General features: G+C 41.7%; 1 protein-coding gene across 4 annotated transcripts; it reads right to left on the bottom strand.

The window, feature by feature from the left end:
• Positions 1 to 747: 747 nt before the first annotated feature.
• LOC106576675 (serine protease FAM111A) lies at positions 748 to 8,491 on the bottom strand. Of its 4 annotated transcripts, XM_045714031.1 has the most exons (5): positions 8,285 to 8,462; positions 7,787 to 7,850; positions 3,766 to 3,821; positions 1,707 to 3,546; positions 748 to 1,670 (listed from the first exon to the last, which is right to left on the bottom strand). In XM_045714031.1, exons 3-4 carry the CDS (start codon positions 3,802 to 3,804, stop codon positions 1,747 to 1,749), a joined length of 1,839 nt encoding a protein of 612 aa, XP_045569987.1. In that variant the 5' UTR covers positions 3,805 to 3,821; positions 7,787 to 7,850; positions 8,285 to 8,462; the 3' UTR covers positions 748 to 1,670; positions 1,707 to 1,746. The 4 variants fall into 4 exon arrangements, with proteins under 4 accessions (XP_045569987.1, XP_014009391.2, XP_045569986.1 ...); XM_014153916.2 differs by having other exon boundaries at positions 748 to 3,546; positions 8,285 to 8,491; XM_045714030.1 differs by lacking the exon at positions 8,285 to 8,462 and adding an exon at positions 8,130 to 8,255 and having other exon boundaries at positions 748 to 3,546.
• Between the last annotated feature and the right edge of the window lie 5,931 nt (positions 8,492 to 14,422).

A 14,422-nucleotide genomic window follows, 5' to 3' on the forward strand; every position in this document is an offset into this window, starting at 1 on the left:
TGTCATAGTATTCTGCTAATTTATCACTTTACTGAAACTTGATTATGTAAAAGTCATGTACCACTGTCTCACCTTGTACTGTTTAGAGCAGACCATCCAATCTAATGTTGAAGAGCGGGTTGCCTCCTCTGCTGTAGTTGAGGGCTAAATCACCATGGAGATATTTCTATATAAATCACAAGCTCTACAGCCAGGACATTAGACCAAATGCAGGATGACAATATTACTGTCGACTCTAAATGGATTCATGTTATTTCTCCTCAAGTTCCATGGTCTCTGCCCGTTTAATGATCAGACACCATTGTGTGGTCACAGTCATGTGATCAGACACACCATTGTGTGGTCACAGTCATGTGATCAGACACACCATTGTGTGGTCACAGTCATGTGATCAGACACACCATCGTGTGGTCACAGTCATGTGATCAGACACACCATTGTGTGGTCACAGTCATGTGATCAGACACACCATTGTGTGGTCACAGTCATGTGATCAGACACACCATTGTGTGGTCACAGTCATGTGATCAGGCACACCATCGTGTGGTCACAGTCATGTGATCAGACACACCATTGTGTGGTCACAGTCATGTGATCAGACACACCATCGTGTGGTCACAGTCATGTGATCAGACACACCATTGTGTGGTCACAGTCATGTGATCAGACACACCATTGTGTGGTCACAGTCATGTGATCAGACACACCATTGTTTGGTCCACTTGCAATAAGAAGCAATAAGCAAGCTGTAATTGTCACATTTATTGATTAGTCTGTCACTAGTTTTATGCATGGTTGTTTTCATTTCATGAGTTATAACAATTTCAACATGATACAGAATTCCAATGTAATAATAGTTACCACATTGTATCCATGATTAACTTTAACAAGCTACATTGTCAAAACCAAGAAAGCAGAATGATGGATCCATGAAGTAATATAATAATATACCATTTAGCAGACGCTTTTATCCAAAGAGACTTACAGTCACACTGCATAAAATATTGTTTTGTAAGTATGGGTGGTCCCAGGAATCTAACCATCCTCTACCAACTGAGCTACAAAGGACCTGAAGTTACTGGGAAGTCACCGTCTCAGAAGAGTACAAAAGTAGTGAGCCATGACTATTCAACATGACTCTTATTCCACATGATATTTTGAGACACGTTAAAGCAAAGACAAGTGATCAAAATGTAGAACAAAATAAAACCATATTTAAATTGTTACAATCTGATCTAGGTAGATGTCTTAATCTATTAAATGTTTATTTTTGCAGGGAAGGCCCACTGAGACCAAAGTTTATTTTTCAAAGGAAACCATGCTTCACAGAAATGCAGCGTACTTCATAAGGAACAGGTGATGAGAATTACAGAAAACAAAGGTGCATGAGAGATAAAACAATACAAATGATTAAAAAAACATGTACCTTTGACCTAGGACAAGTAATCTATCAATGCCCAAAAGGCACTAGTGGAATGGTTGAACAGAAATACTGACATTACAGTATTTGCAGCCTACCTCTGAATTCTAAATAGACATTGTTGTGTTGTTCCCAGGTCAACCACTGGGTGGCATTGTTGTGTTGTTCCCAGGTCAACCACTGGGTGGCGTTGTTGTGTTGTTCCCTGGACAACCACTGGGTGGAATTGTTGTGTTGTTCCCAGGACAACCACTGGGTGGCATTGTTGTGTTGTTCCCAGGACAACCACTGGGTGGCATTGTATTAGCTGTATTTGCAACAATCTCCTACGACATATCCATAGGCTCATGACCACACGTTTTGAAAAGAGCCTCAAACAGGAAGAGGTTTTTCTGTGCCTCTTCCTGAACTCTTGTCAAAACTGCCTGATTGTTGTCCTCCTTCAAACGGATGACAAAGTTCTGTAATATGGTGAACAGAGGGAGGGCGTACTCTAACACACTCTGTGTGCTCTGAGTGCGCTTATCCTTATAGTCAAAGCCACCAGTATGCATGCCAAACACTCGACCAAGGTCATCGAAGACTGGAGAGCCAGAAGATCCATGGAAGAAGGAGGTGTTATAGGTCACAAAGTCGTCCTTGTTCTCCTGCATCACGTCCTCGTGGCGCTTTTTGTTTTCTTCAACGGCATCATTTATTGTGAAGATTGCATGTCCATTTTCCCGTTTATATTTATTCGCAGCCTCCTCTCTTATTTCACTGCCAATGATGGAGGTGGGGTCCATTTGTTTCACCAGTCCACCTGGGTGTCCAATGAGGCAGGCCCCACCGCATGCTGGAACTGGGCCATATTCACGGAGGAGACCAGGAGGGACCTTTTTCTGTTGCTTGTTTTTCGGAGGTTCCATCTCCAGTATGGCATAGTCCATGTAATGTTTTCCCTGAAGTCCATGTTGAAAGTCGATCAGCAGGGTTTTTGCTTTGATCACGTTCACATCGGATCCATTTGGATTTTCATAGTTGAACTTCACAGATACGTCAACTAACAGCTGCATGTTTTTTCTTACATTTTCACCAAACAAATGTCCATTTGTTAGGATGTAGTTATCAAACAGCACGAAGCCTGTCCCCTGAACACCCTGAACACCCTCAACAATCACCTGACAAACGGAGGCACCAAGTTTAATCAATTTCTTCACTCTGTGAACCTCCGAGAACTTCTGTCTGATTTTCCCGAATTCCTGCTTCATCAGATCCAACTCTTCAGGAAGTGTCTTCTTTTGGCTGTCCTCCCTCCTACTTTCCATCTGCTTCACCAGATCATCAAACTGGTTGCGAAGGATCGTCAATATTTCACCATGGTCTGGCATGGGATTGCTTTTCCGTTTCTGCTTTCTTCTCGAAGAGGACTCCCCTACATCTGATGTTTCAGTTGTTAGCGTCGATGGAGTCATCTGTGTTCTATCTCCTTCAGAGTTTACAAGGGTTTTTATTGTGGAGTCAGATGTTTCCATCTTGGTTTCCGTTTCCTCCTTCCGTTTTGTCAGACAGATTTCAAAGTTTCGACCATTAAGTTTTTTTGCTATTTGCCCCATTGAAACCTTGCTCCCTGTTAATCGCTCAGAGAGCTGACATTTTTGTTCAAACACAATGTCAGAGAAGCGCCCATCATTTCGTAGAGCCTTCTTCACTTCCTCCTTCTGTTTTGCATAGATACATAGAGGTCGGTAGGACTGAAGTTGTTTGTTTCTAAGTATTGGTTTTGATTTGCTGTTTTTCCCTCCTGTTGTCTCAATAGAGAAAGTGACATAATTGTCTGTTTCCTCATCCGTGTCCCCTGCAGTTTCATCTGTGGCATATGTGACCATCTCAATAGTGAGAAGGTCATCCTCTTTGATCAGCCAACATGGAAAGTGCTTCACTATGTACCCCTTATAACTCTTGATGACAATGTCTTTCCCTTTCAGTGTCTTATTGTCCATTTGGTTTAACTCCTTGAATGTGTCATTAGTTTTAAGTGCTCTCAATATTGTTCCAGGTTTGGTGCAGGTGATTTCCTCTTTAGTTATTTTATGAGTTGAGCAACTGAAGGAGAACGAGTGACAGTGTTCCGTTTCTGGATAAATCTGTAAAAGAAAATCGAACATCAATATTCTCATGTTACTGGTGTTACTGAAATGGTGAGCATAAAGTATTCTGAGATACTCTGCAGTATATTTTCATCATATTGAGAAACAGTATAAATATATACACACACGATAAGATCCCTCTGTCCTTGATTGCTGATGATGCTTTTATTATGTGACCCATCAAAGTCATGCTTAAAGTAAAATAACTTCACTTACATTGCTCTCAAGCGGCTCAGACTTCACCGTGGCTGCCATTGGACCTGTGAAATGACCTGTGAAATGATTCAACATTATTAAGTCTATTGTGGTTGATAAAAGGGTCATTCCATCAATAGTGCATTTTAGGTAATTTGGTTTAAAACAACTATTTATGTCACCTAATTGTAACATTGTCATAAAGAGCACGTTCAACTTCATAAAGAAACATGTTTTCCCATCTCAAGAGGTTAAAGGTAGACTCAGTGAAATGACGTAGCAACGAGCAGCTGACTAGGTATCCCCTTTCCCCTTCCCCAGCTCACCGGCTTTTACACTATAACTATTAGATGTTTCATGTTTCTTTTGAAACATTTTTTATAAAGGAATAGTTTCACCATATTAAAATGAGAGTTCAGTTCACGTACCTAACAGGGTTTGATCTTGAAACGAGGGACAAATGTTACTTCATCACTAATGACGTTATCCTCTTAGGGCTAGGGGGCAGTATTTACACCGCCGGATAAAAAACGTACCGATTTAATCTGGTTACTACTCCTACCCAGTAACTAGGATATGCATATACTTATTAGATATGGATAGAAAACCCCCTAAAGTTTCTAAAACTGTTTGAATGGTGTCTGTGAGTATAACAGAACTCATATGGCAGGCAAAAACCTGAGAGATTCCTTTACAGGAAGTGGCCTGTCTGACCATTTATTGGCTTTCTTTGACATCTCTTTCCAAAACAAAGGATCTCTGCGGTAACGTGACACTTCCCACGGCTCCAATAGGCTCTCAGAGCCCGGGAAAAAGCTGAATGTCGTCATTCCAGCCCCAGGCTGAAACACATTATCGCCTTTGTCAAGTGGCCGATCAGGGGACAGTGGGCTTAGGCGTGTGCACTGGTCGCCCCCATCTTTCTTTTTTTTCCTCTATTTACCGAAACGCAGATTCCCGGTCGGAATATTATCGCTTTTTTACGAGATAAATTGCATAGAAATTGATTTTAAACAGCGGTTGACATGCTTCGAAGTACGGTAATGGAATATTTAGAAATTTTTTGTCACGAAATGCGCCATGCTCGTAACCCTGATTTACCATTTCGGATAGTGTCTAGAACGCACGAACAAAACGCCTGTAACGGCTGTCTTCTGTAGAAATGGACCAAGGCGCAGCAGGTATGTGAATACTCATCTTTAATTAAAATAAAGGAGTAAAGCATCCACTTAACAATGCAAACAAAGTAACAACAGCTACAGTTCTGCAGGCTAGAAACGCAGTGCAAAAAACAACCACCCACAACCCCAAAGAAAAACACACACACCTATATAGGACTTCCAATCAAAGGCAACTATACACACCTGCCTTCAATTGGAAGTCCCAATCATCCACCCAACATTTAACCAATACAAACATGCCACGTCCTGACCCCAAAACTAAAACACTAGCTCCATCTGCTGGTCAGGACGTGACAACGCCTCTGTTTGGATATAACGATGGATTATTTGGGACCAAACCAACATTTGTTATTGAAGTAGAAGTCCTGGGAGTGCATTCTGACGAAGAACAGCAAAGGTAATAACATTTTTGTTATAGTAAATCTGATTTTGGTGAAGGCTAAACTTGCTGGGTGTCTAAATAGCTAGCCCGTGATGGCTGGGCTATCTACTTAGAATATTGCAAAATGTGCTTTCACCAAAAAGCTATTTTAAAATCGGACATATCGAGTGCATAGAGGAGTTCTGTATCTATAATTCTTAAAATAATTGTTATGCTTTTTGTGAACGTTTATCGTGAGTAATTTAGTAAATTGTTAGTAAATTCCCTGGAAGTTTGCTAGTTCTGAACGTCACATGCTAATGTAAAAAGCTGTTTTTTTGATATAAATATGAACTTGATTGAACAAAACATGCATGTATTGTATAACATAATGTCCTAGGTGTGTCATCTGATGAAGATCATCAAAGGTTAGTGCTGCATTTAGCTGTGGTTTGGGTTTATGTGACATTATATGCTAGCTTGAAAAATGGGTGTCTGATTATTTCTGTCTGGGTACTCTGCTGACATAATCTAATGTTTTGCTTTCGTTGTAAAGCCTTTTTGAAATCGGACAGTGTGGTTAGATTAACGAGAGTCTTGTCTTTAAATAGCTGTAAAATAGTCATATGTTTGAGAAATTGAAGTAATAGCATTTCTAAGGTATTTGAAAATCGCGCCACAGGATTCAACTGGCTGTTACGTAGGTGGGACGATTTGGTGCCACCTAGCCCAGAGAGGTTATATAATAAAACATCTTAAAAAATGACTGTCAAAGCAACAAAGTAACTAGGCTTTACAATGATGGTCAAAACGTGGCGTAATGTTGTGGGTTAAAATCATCCTAGAAATAGAAAGAACAGAAGGATGCAAAATTGGTGCACATTTCTACTTAAAATATAAAAAGGGCAAAAGGCACTCTACTTGTGAGAACGACCGAGAACAGGTAGACGGAAGAAGAACAGGGAAGAAGACGGCCCAGAGAGGGCATTCAATAAAGACCCAAACACAAGATAAACCAGTACCTTCTCTCTTTGGCTTGTAAAATAGTCACCCTACCGGTGGTTCACAAGAACAAGCCAGATCCAATGGTACTCAATGACCAGCTAAGCTTTGATTAAATGAATCTAGAAAAATCAGTTGTGATAGTGTAGTAGCCTACTGCTATGGCAACCACGTCTAAACCAGAGACTGTTGGTGATCACTGCATACAGTATATAGGGTACTGTATATTGCATATATAGCGTACTGAGCGTAACATACCCCACCCTCAACTTCTGGAGAGGTCCTGTCTAAATCAGAGACTGTTGGTGATCACTACATATATAGGGTACTGTATAAATGCCCCACCCTCAACTTCTGGAGAGGCCCTGTCTAAATCAGAGACTGTTGGTGATCACTACATATATAGGGTACTGTATATTGCATATATAGCGTACTGAGCGTAACATACCTGCCCCACCCTCAACTTCTGGAAAGGTCCTGTCTACACCAGAGACTGTTGGTGATCACTGCATATATAGGGTACTGTATATTGCATATATAGCGTACTGAGCGTAACATACCTGCCCCACCCTCAACTTCTGGAAAGGTCCTGTCTAAACCAGACGGTAGTAATATAATAAAGCAACTGTCTTTTTGGTCAGGCTATAGAAGGTAATGGAGAGAGATATAATTATAATAACAATTAGAAAATTACCTTGTTTTACATTTTACAATTTAGTTGAGTAGACAGTCATATGTGAAAATGCCAAATGATTAGTGAAATGTGAGCCAAACAGTCTCTTATGATGACATGATTGATAAGCTTGTGTTATTACCTCCCTACTAGTACGTACAACAGGTGTGTTCAAAAGACAGTGGTCAATTATTGAAAGGTTTTGGATTGATAAACTTGTGTTATTACCACCACACTATTGTGTAACAACACAGGGTGTGTTCATAAATTCAATCTGGAGTGCCAGAGTGCACGCTGGGCGTTCGTAAATTCAGAGCTTTGTCAGTTTATCCGGTCATAAATTCAGAGCGTTTTGCTCTCAGAGGGTTCAGAGATCTCACTGGATGCTCTGGCCGTGGAGTAGGGTTGATCCGAGCGTTCTGGCTTCACAACGGCAATCAAGCTAACAGGCTAACGTTGGCTAGCTTGCAAGCTACTTCCAGACACAAATGAGAGAACACCTCACACTGATAATTTTACTCGCCCTAGCAGACCTGGTTAGGCTGTTTTCATGTTGTCCAGAGCGGTGGTGACTAACTGTGCTGCTGGTGTAACCAACTTCACATAACCCCCCCAGAAGAAAGGCACATGGACAACCACACTTCAGGTTGACTTGGTTTTTATCTGCAGTAAAAGATATCAAAGTGACGACAGGCATCGACAGGACGGTCACAGCCACATGTTCACTGCTCTCAGAATATCTCTCTCTGACTCAATCCACAAAGTGATTGTATAGTATACATGAGTTGTGTTTAAAAAATAAAATAAAAATACAGAAAAGCATACCTGCAGTAAAAGATATCAAACAGTGATGACAGGCATTGACAGGACGGTAACAGCCACACGTTCACTGGTTAGGTAGGACACAAGATATATTTTAGATAGGAGCAACAGTAATGATACATGGCCTCAATGTGAAGTGACATTAATCCATAAATACAGAGCACAAGTACAACCGTTTTTACATAAACTTTTTTTTAAGGTAGTAAGAAAATAAACATTAACTTAATATTTCAATAAATCACCTGCTAGCAGTAGCTAGCGAGACATTGTAGCGCAGTGACCGACGGTGTTAGTTAGCTCGTCATTAACATGGCAAGCTAAGCCAGCAAAAACTTGGTTAACTTACCGAAACAGGTCTTACATACATTAACGGCTAAATAAATATATACAAAGTCACATTCGCTATTGACTTTAGGATACATGAACCCGTTTTCCAAAGACACTATTGTGTTATACAGTTTAAAAAACAGTTGTTTATATACAGAGGAAGGAGACACCAACCTGTTCTCAGAAAATCTCTCTCAGACTGAGCAGCAGGCAGACCAACTTCCCAAATAGGGGAGAAGTACTCAAAACCCACTAGTTGTACATTCAAAGAAAATAAAACAAAAATGGTACGTCCGAAGACCTCTCGTATTGCCAACCTTACTACAATGGCAGCAAATTATTATTATGAATTCAACAACACATAATGAAAGGAAACTTTATTTATATCACACCTTTTCCTGAAGTGAATGGTTTCACCCACGACTCTACCCGCGAACTGCGGGGTTCTTTCTTTGACATTTAAATTGCGCGCGAAGTTGACGGAAACTCAACGTTTTCATTTTGTCACATTGGCAACAATGTAATTACGCGCTCTTTTTTGCCGCCTTTTACTGACACCGGCCATATTCACCTTTCTTAAATTCATCCGTTACGCTTCGAACACACCGACTGTGTTTTTGCGTTTCAATACACCAGAAGTACATTCATTTCCAATGGAACGCTGCGTTTGCCTTGCAGCATTGCGTTGCAGAGGCAGTTGTTGCACGTTCTGTGTGGTCAAATTGTATGTGTAGACTTGACAGAAAGTAGCAAAATGTGAATGTTGAATTTTTGTTGCACACATGGGTGTAGAATGAGTTGAGTCAGTGAAGGTAATCTGTAGTGGGCTTGTGATGTGTACTTCTTCCTCCCAGAGGGAGCTGGCGATCAATATCAGCAACTCGGGACCAGATCGGTTGTTTGCTTTGATCTTAGGAACAGGGCGCCATTTAAAGGAATGATTTACTGGGGGAGCTGGAAATGTGAAGGAGAACCAGTTGAAGGGGAAGATTCCCACCTCGTCGTTTGTTGCGATGTAGGCAGGATGGAGTGAAGGGACAGAAGAGTCACTAGCTCTATTCGGACACAATTCGTTTTACTATATTTACAATTTTTGTCATTTAGCAGAAACTCTTGTCCAGAGCGACTTACAGTAGTGAATGCATACATTTCATACAATTTCATACATATCATAAAAAAAATTCTGTGCTGGCCCCCCGTGGGAATCGAACCCACAACCCTGGTGTTGCAAACACCATGCTCTACCAACTGAGCTACAGGGAAGGCTACTGATGGGCTATTTTGAAAATATTGTAGCGACCCGCACAGACAGTTGTGGGTTATGTGTTAGGCTATTAGTGGGTTGTGTCGTACTTACCAGTGTTCGTGGGGTCATGCCAATCAACCTGCTATCTGCCAATCACGGGAATGCCTGGAATGTTAGGATACCGGGCAGAGTGGCGTGAAGGGGGGTTGGGCAGGGGGATGGAGCATTGGAAGTTAAGACCGGGTTTAGCCATTGTTCTCTCTCTTACATCTGGGCTTCACAAGAGAAGGTCACGGTTCGTTTTGTAGTGTACCTTTCATTCATTTGGCGTGGGCTACGGCCAAACAGTAGCCTGTGTTAAGTTGTGTTAATAAACCGTCCATTCGTTAACTCCATCCTCCGTCTGGACAATTGTTCCTTCATGATCTAGTCAGGTCGTTACAATATGATTATATTAAATGTATGCACAATTATTTATGATAATATTTATTTGTAGATTACAATTTTAATGGTTTGGCATTATAATAAGTAGTGTGAAAATATATTTAGAAATTTCCATGGATAACATTGGCACAATGTTTTCTGTTAGAGAGTGGAGAGGAAGGAGAGGAGGAAGACTGGATAGGAAGAAGAGAGAAAGAGAGAGAGGAGGAAAGGTAAAGATATGATTACAGAGCCTGACAATTTATTATTCCAAACAATGTTTTTGAAATAAAATACAAAAATGAGGCAAGCAATGGGAATCTGTTAACCAAAGTATTTTAATCTAATAGTGTACTATTTATTATTAAAGATTGGAGAGGAAGGAGAAGGAAAAATGAAGGGAGTAAAAAGAGTGAAGCGAGGAGATTGTAGAAGATTGAGGTGGAAATTTGAAGAGAAGGAAAGGAAGAAAGAGCAGTAAGATGAGTGGAGAAAAGAGGAGAAAGATTGGAGCGGAAGAAAAAGTTAAGAGAGTAAGAAGAGCCGAGGTACAATGGCTCTTTCCAAGAAACGGAATCAATGATATATTGACAGCAGCAAGAAATAGGTTCACTGTTCCTACCATCAAGGCCATGCTTATTGTGAAGACAAACTTCAATCTCTCCTGCCAGGAGTTCATGGAGAAGCTGGCCAAAGACAGACATTTTTTCAGAGAAATATACAGATTAGGTTGGTATGAGATATATCCCCCTGTGGCTCAGTTGGTAGAGCATGGTGTTTGCAATGCCAGGGTTGTGGGTTCGATTCCCACGGGGGGGCAGTACGGAGAAAAGAAAAAAGAAATGTATTCACGACTGTAATTCGCTATGGATAAGAGTTCTGTTGTGGATGGTCTGTGTTCTGTTAGAGATGGTTGCTGTGTTCTGTTAGAGATGGTCGCTGTGTTCTGTTGGGGATGGTCGCTGTGTTCTGTTGGGGATGGTCGCTGTGTTCTGTTGGGGATGGTCTGTGTTCTGTTAGAGATGGTCTGTGTTCTGTTGGGGATGGTCTGTGTTCTGTTGGAGATGGTCTGTGTTCTGTTGGGGATGGTGCTGTGTTCTGTTGGGGATGGTCTGTGTTCTGTTGGGGATGGTCTGTGTTCTGTTGGGGATGGTCTGTGTTCTGTTGGGGATGGTCTGTGTTCTGTTGGAGATGGTCTGTGTTCTGTTGGGGATGGTCTGTGTTCTGTTGGAGATGGTCTGTGTTCTGTTGGGGATGGTCTGTGTTCTGTTGGGGATGGTCTGTGTTCTGTTGGGGATGGTCTGTGTTCTGTTAGAGATGGTCGCTGTGTTCTGTTGGGGATGGTCTGTGTTCTGTTAGAGATGGTCGCTGTGTTCTGTTGGGGATGGTCGCTGTGTTCTGTTGGGGATGGTCTGTGTTCTGTTGGGGATGGTCTGTGTTCTGTTAGAGATGGTCTGTGTTCTGTTGGGGATGGTCTGTGTTCTGTTGGGGATGGTCTGTGTTCTGTTGGGGATGGTCTGTGTTCTGTTGGAGATGGTCTGTGTTCTGTTGGGAATGGTCTGTGTTCTGTTGGGGATGGTCTGTGTTCTGTTGGTCTGTGCTGTGATCAGTGAATCTGGAGACCAGGCTCCACAGAACACCAGGGGCTGTATGTATTAAACCTCTGAGAGTAGGGCTGATCTAGGATCAGTTTTATTGATTATATGGACAGATCCTAGATCAGCACTCCTACTCTGAGACTCTTTGTGGATGAGGGCCCAGGTCCCCCCCCCGTTCTGTAATCTTATTCATTGTGATCTTAAATGCAAAACTGATCCTAAATCAGCACTCCTTCTCTGAGACGCTTTATGACATCTGTCACGGATCCCTCCGGAACGTTCATTATGCACACCTGTCCCCTATTCCCACTGAGTAGTACTTGTATAAGTGCACCCTTTGTTACAATGTCTGTTGGTGCTGTGAGTACCTGTGCTGTGTGTTTTGGGCTTTCGTGCCATTGTGGCGTGCTCAGATGATTGCGGGTCTCATCCCGTGTGTTTATCATCGTGTGCGTGTGTTATTTATTCGAGGTACTCCTCCCTCTTTTGTTTGGGTTTCTACCCTGGGTTTTTGTATAGTGTTTGTTTGGTCTTCGTCCCCGTGCCTTTACACGGCACGCCGTAATCTGGGTACAATAAAAAAAACTATTACGCATTCCTGTGCCTGTCTCCCGAATCATTCATACCAACGTGACAACATCTCTATCGGCTGGCCTAGCTACCCTTCCTCCTAGACTTTGATTGTTGCTTTCATGATATGGTTATTTCTATTGATTTATTTATTTTAAATTCTAGTTTATCTTTTATTTCATGTACTTTGAGATTTTTTTGTGTAATGTAAAGCGCTTTTGCAAATGTAACATTTATTATTATTATTATTATTACGTAGCATATTTCTATCTGAACATTCCAAAATGTTGCTTTCCGCTGAACGCGCCCCAGAACAGCAGAGTGGAGGAGGAGAGTCAGGATGTGTTTAAGTAAAAACCATCTTCCCTCCTCTGATGGTTTCACCACCATTTTGGTGGTTGTGGACAGATTCTCTAAATCATGCCGTTTCATCCTTCTCTCTGGTCTCCCTACTGCTCTCCAGGTCTCTGAGGCACTGTTCCAGCAGGTCTTCCAGTACTATGGCCTTCTGGAGGATATACTCTCCGATCGTGGCCCCCAATTCACATCACGTGTATGGAAGGCTTTCATGGAGAAGCTGGGGGTCACGGTCAGCCTCACTTCTGGGTACCGGCTTCAATCTAACGGGCAGGTGGAGAGGATGAACCAGGAGCTGGGGAGGTTCCTGACGAGTCACTGCCAGGACCTGCAGGGGGAGTGGTCACGATTCCTTACTTGGGCTGAATACGCCCAGAATTCATTGTGACACTCCTCCACTAGCCTAACTCCCTTGCAGTGTGTTATGGGTTATCAGATGGCTCCTGGCTCCGTGGACCCAGAGCCAGACCGAAGCTCCTAGGGTGGATGAGTGGTTCAGGCTCTCTGAAAGAGGTATGGAACGATGCCCACGTGAGACTCCAACGTGCCGTCCGCCATCAGAAAGAGCAGGCTCCCGTGTTCCATCCTGGTGATCACGTCTGGCTCTCACCAGGTACCTCCCACTCCACCTGCCCTGTAAAGAAGCTGAGTCCCTGTTTGTTTGTGGGGCCGTTCAAGGTCCTCCGCAGGGTCAGCGAGGTAACTTACAGATTACAACTCCCCACTAACTACTGGATATCACCATCTTCTCATGTTTCATGTTTCTCTAATGAAATATGTTGGAGAGATATTCCTTAAACATATAACATGGACATAATATAAAGTATGAAAGGGCTTATTTTTATCATTCATCATATTTGTATATGTTTTATTATACTTTTATTGTGTACTAGATAATATGGGTTGAAGTGTTTATTGTGTACTAGATCATATGGGTTGAAGTGTTTATTGTGTACTAGATCATATGGGTTGAAGTGTTTATTGTGGACTAGATCATATGGGTTGAAGTGTTTATTGTGTACTAGATCATATGGGTTGAAGTGTTTATTGTGTACTAGATCGTATGGGTTGAAGTGTTTATTGTGTACTAGATCATATGGGTTGAAGTGTTTATTGTGTACTAGATCATATGGGTTGAAGTGTTTATTGTGTACTAGATCGTATGGGTTGAAGTGTTTATTGTGTACTAGATCATATGGGTTGAAGTGTTTATTGTGTACTAGATCATATGGGTTGAAGTGTTTATTGTGTACTAGATCATATGGGTTGAAGTGTTTATTGTGGACTAGATCATATGGGTTGAAGTGTTTATTGTGTACTAGATCATATGGGTTGAAGTGTTTATTGTGTACTAGATCATATGGGTTGAAGTGTTTATTGTGTACTAGATCGTATGGGGAAACATGTTTTTTTTCTCAGACATACAGTGTACGTGGAAAGTATTCAGACCCCTTGACTTTTTACACATTTTGTTACATTACAGCCTTATTCTAAAACAGATCAAATAGTTTTTTCCCTCATCAATCTACACACAATACCCCATAATGACAACGCAAAAACAGGTTTTTAGCAGTTAGATGTGTACGCCTGGGGTGAGTTACTAGTATAGTTAGTAGTTAGATTAGTACACCTGGGGTGAGTTACTAGTATAGTTAGTAGTTAGAGGAGTACACCTGGGGTGAGTTACTAGTATAGTTAGTAGTTAGAGGAGTACACCTGGGGTGAGTTACTAGTATAGTTAGTAGTTAGATTAGTACACCTGGGGTGAGTTACTAGTATAGTTAGTAGTTAGAGGAGTACACCTGGGGTGAGTTACTAGTATAGTTAGTAGTTAGAGGAGTACACCTGGGGTGAGTTACTAGTATAGTTAGTAGTTAGGAGTACACCTGGGGTGAGTTACTAGTAAAGTTAGTAGTTAGAGGAGTACACCTGGGGTGAGTTACTAGTATAGTTAGTAGTTAGAGGAGTACACCTGGGGTGAGTTACTAGTATAGTTAGTAGTTAGAGGAGTACACCTGGGGTGAGTTACTAGTATAGTTAGTAGTTAGAGGAGTACACCTGGGGTGAGTTACTAGTATAGTTAGTAGATAGAGGAGTACACCTGGGGTGAGTTACTAG

This window comes from Salmo salar, unplaced genomic scaffold (assembly GCF_905237065.1).
Source record: "Salmo salar unplaced genomic scaffold, Ssal_v3.1, whole genome shotgun sequence".
Lineage (NCBI taxonomy): Eukaryota > Metazoa > Chordata > Actinopteri > Salmoniformes > Salmonidae > Salmo > Salmo salar.

Coding starts and splice junctions, on each gene's coding strand:
- LOC106576675 (XM_014153916.2), bottom strand. CDS start 3,804: ATGGCAGCCACGGTGAAGTCTGAGCCGCTTGAGAGCAAT. Junction 3,547..3,765: donor CTGAGCCGCTTGAGAGCAAT/GTAAGTGAAGTT, acceptor TTTCTTTTACAG/ATTTATCCAGAAACGGAACA.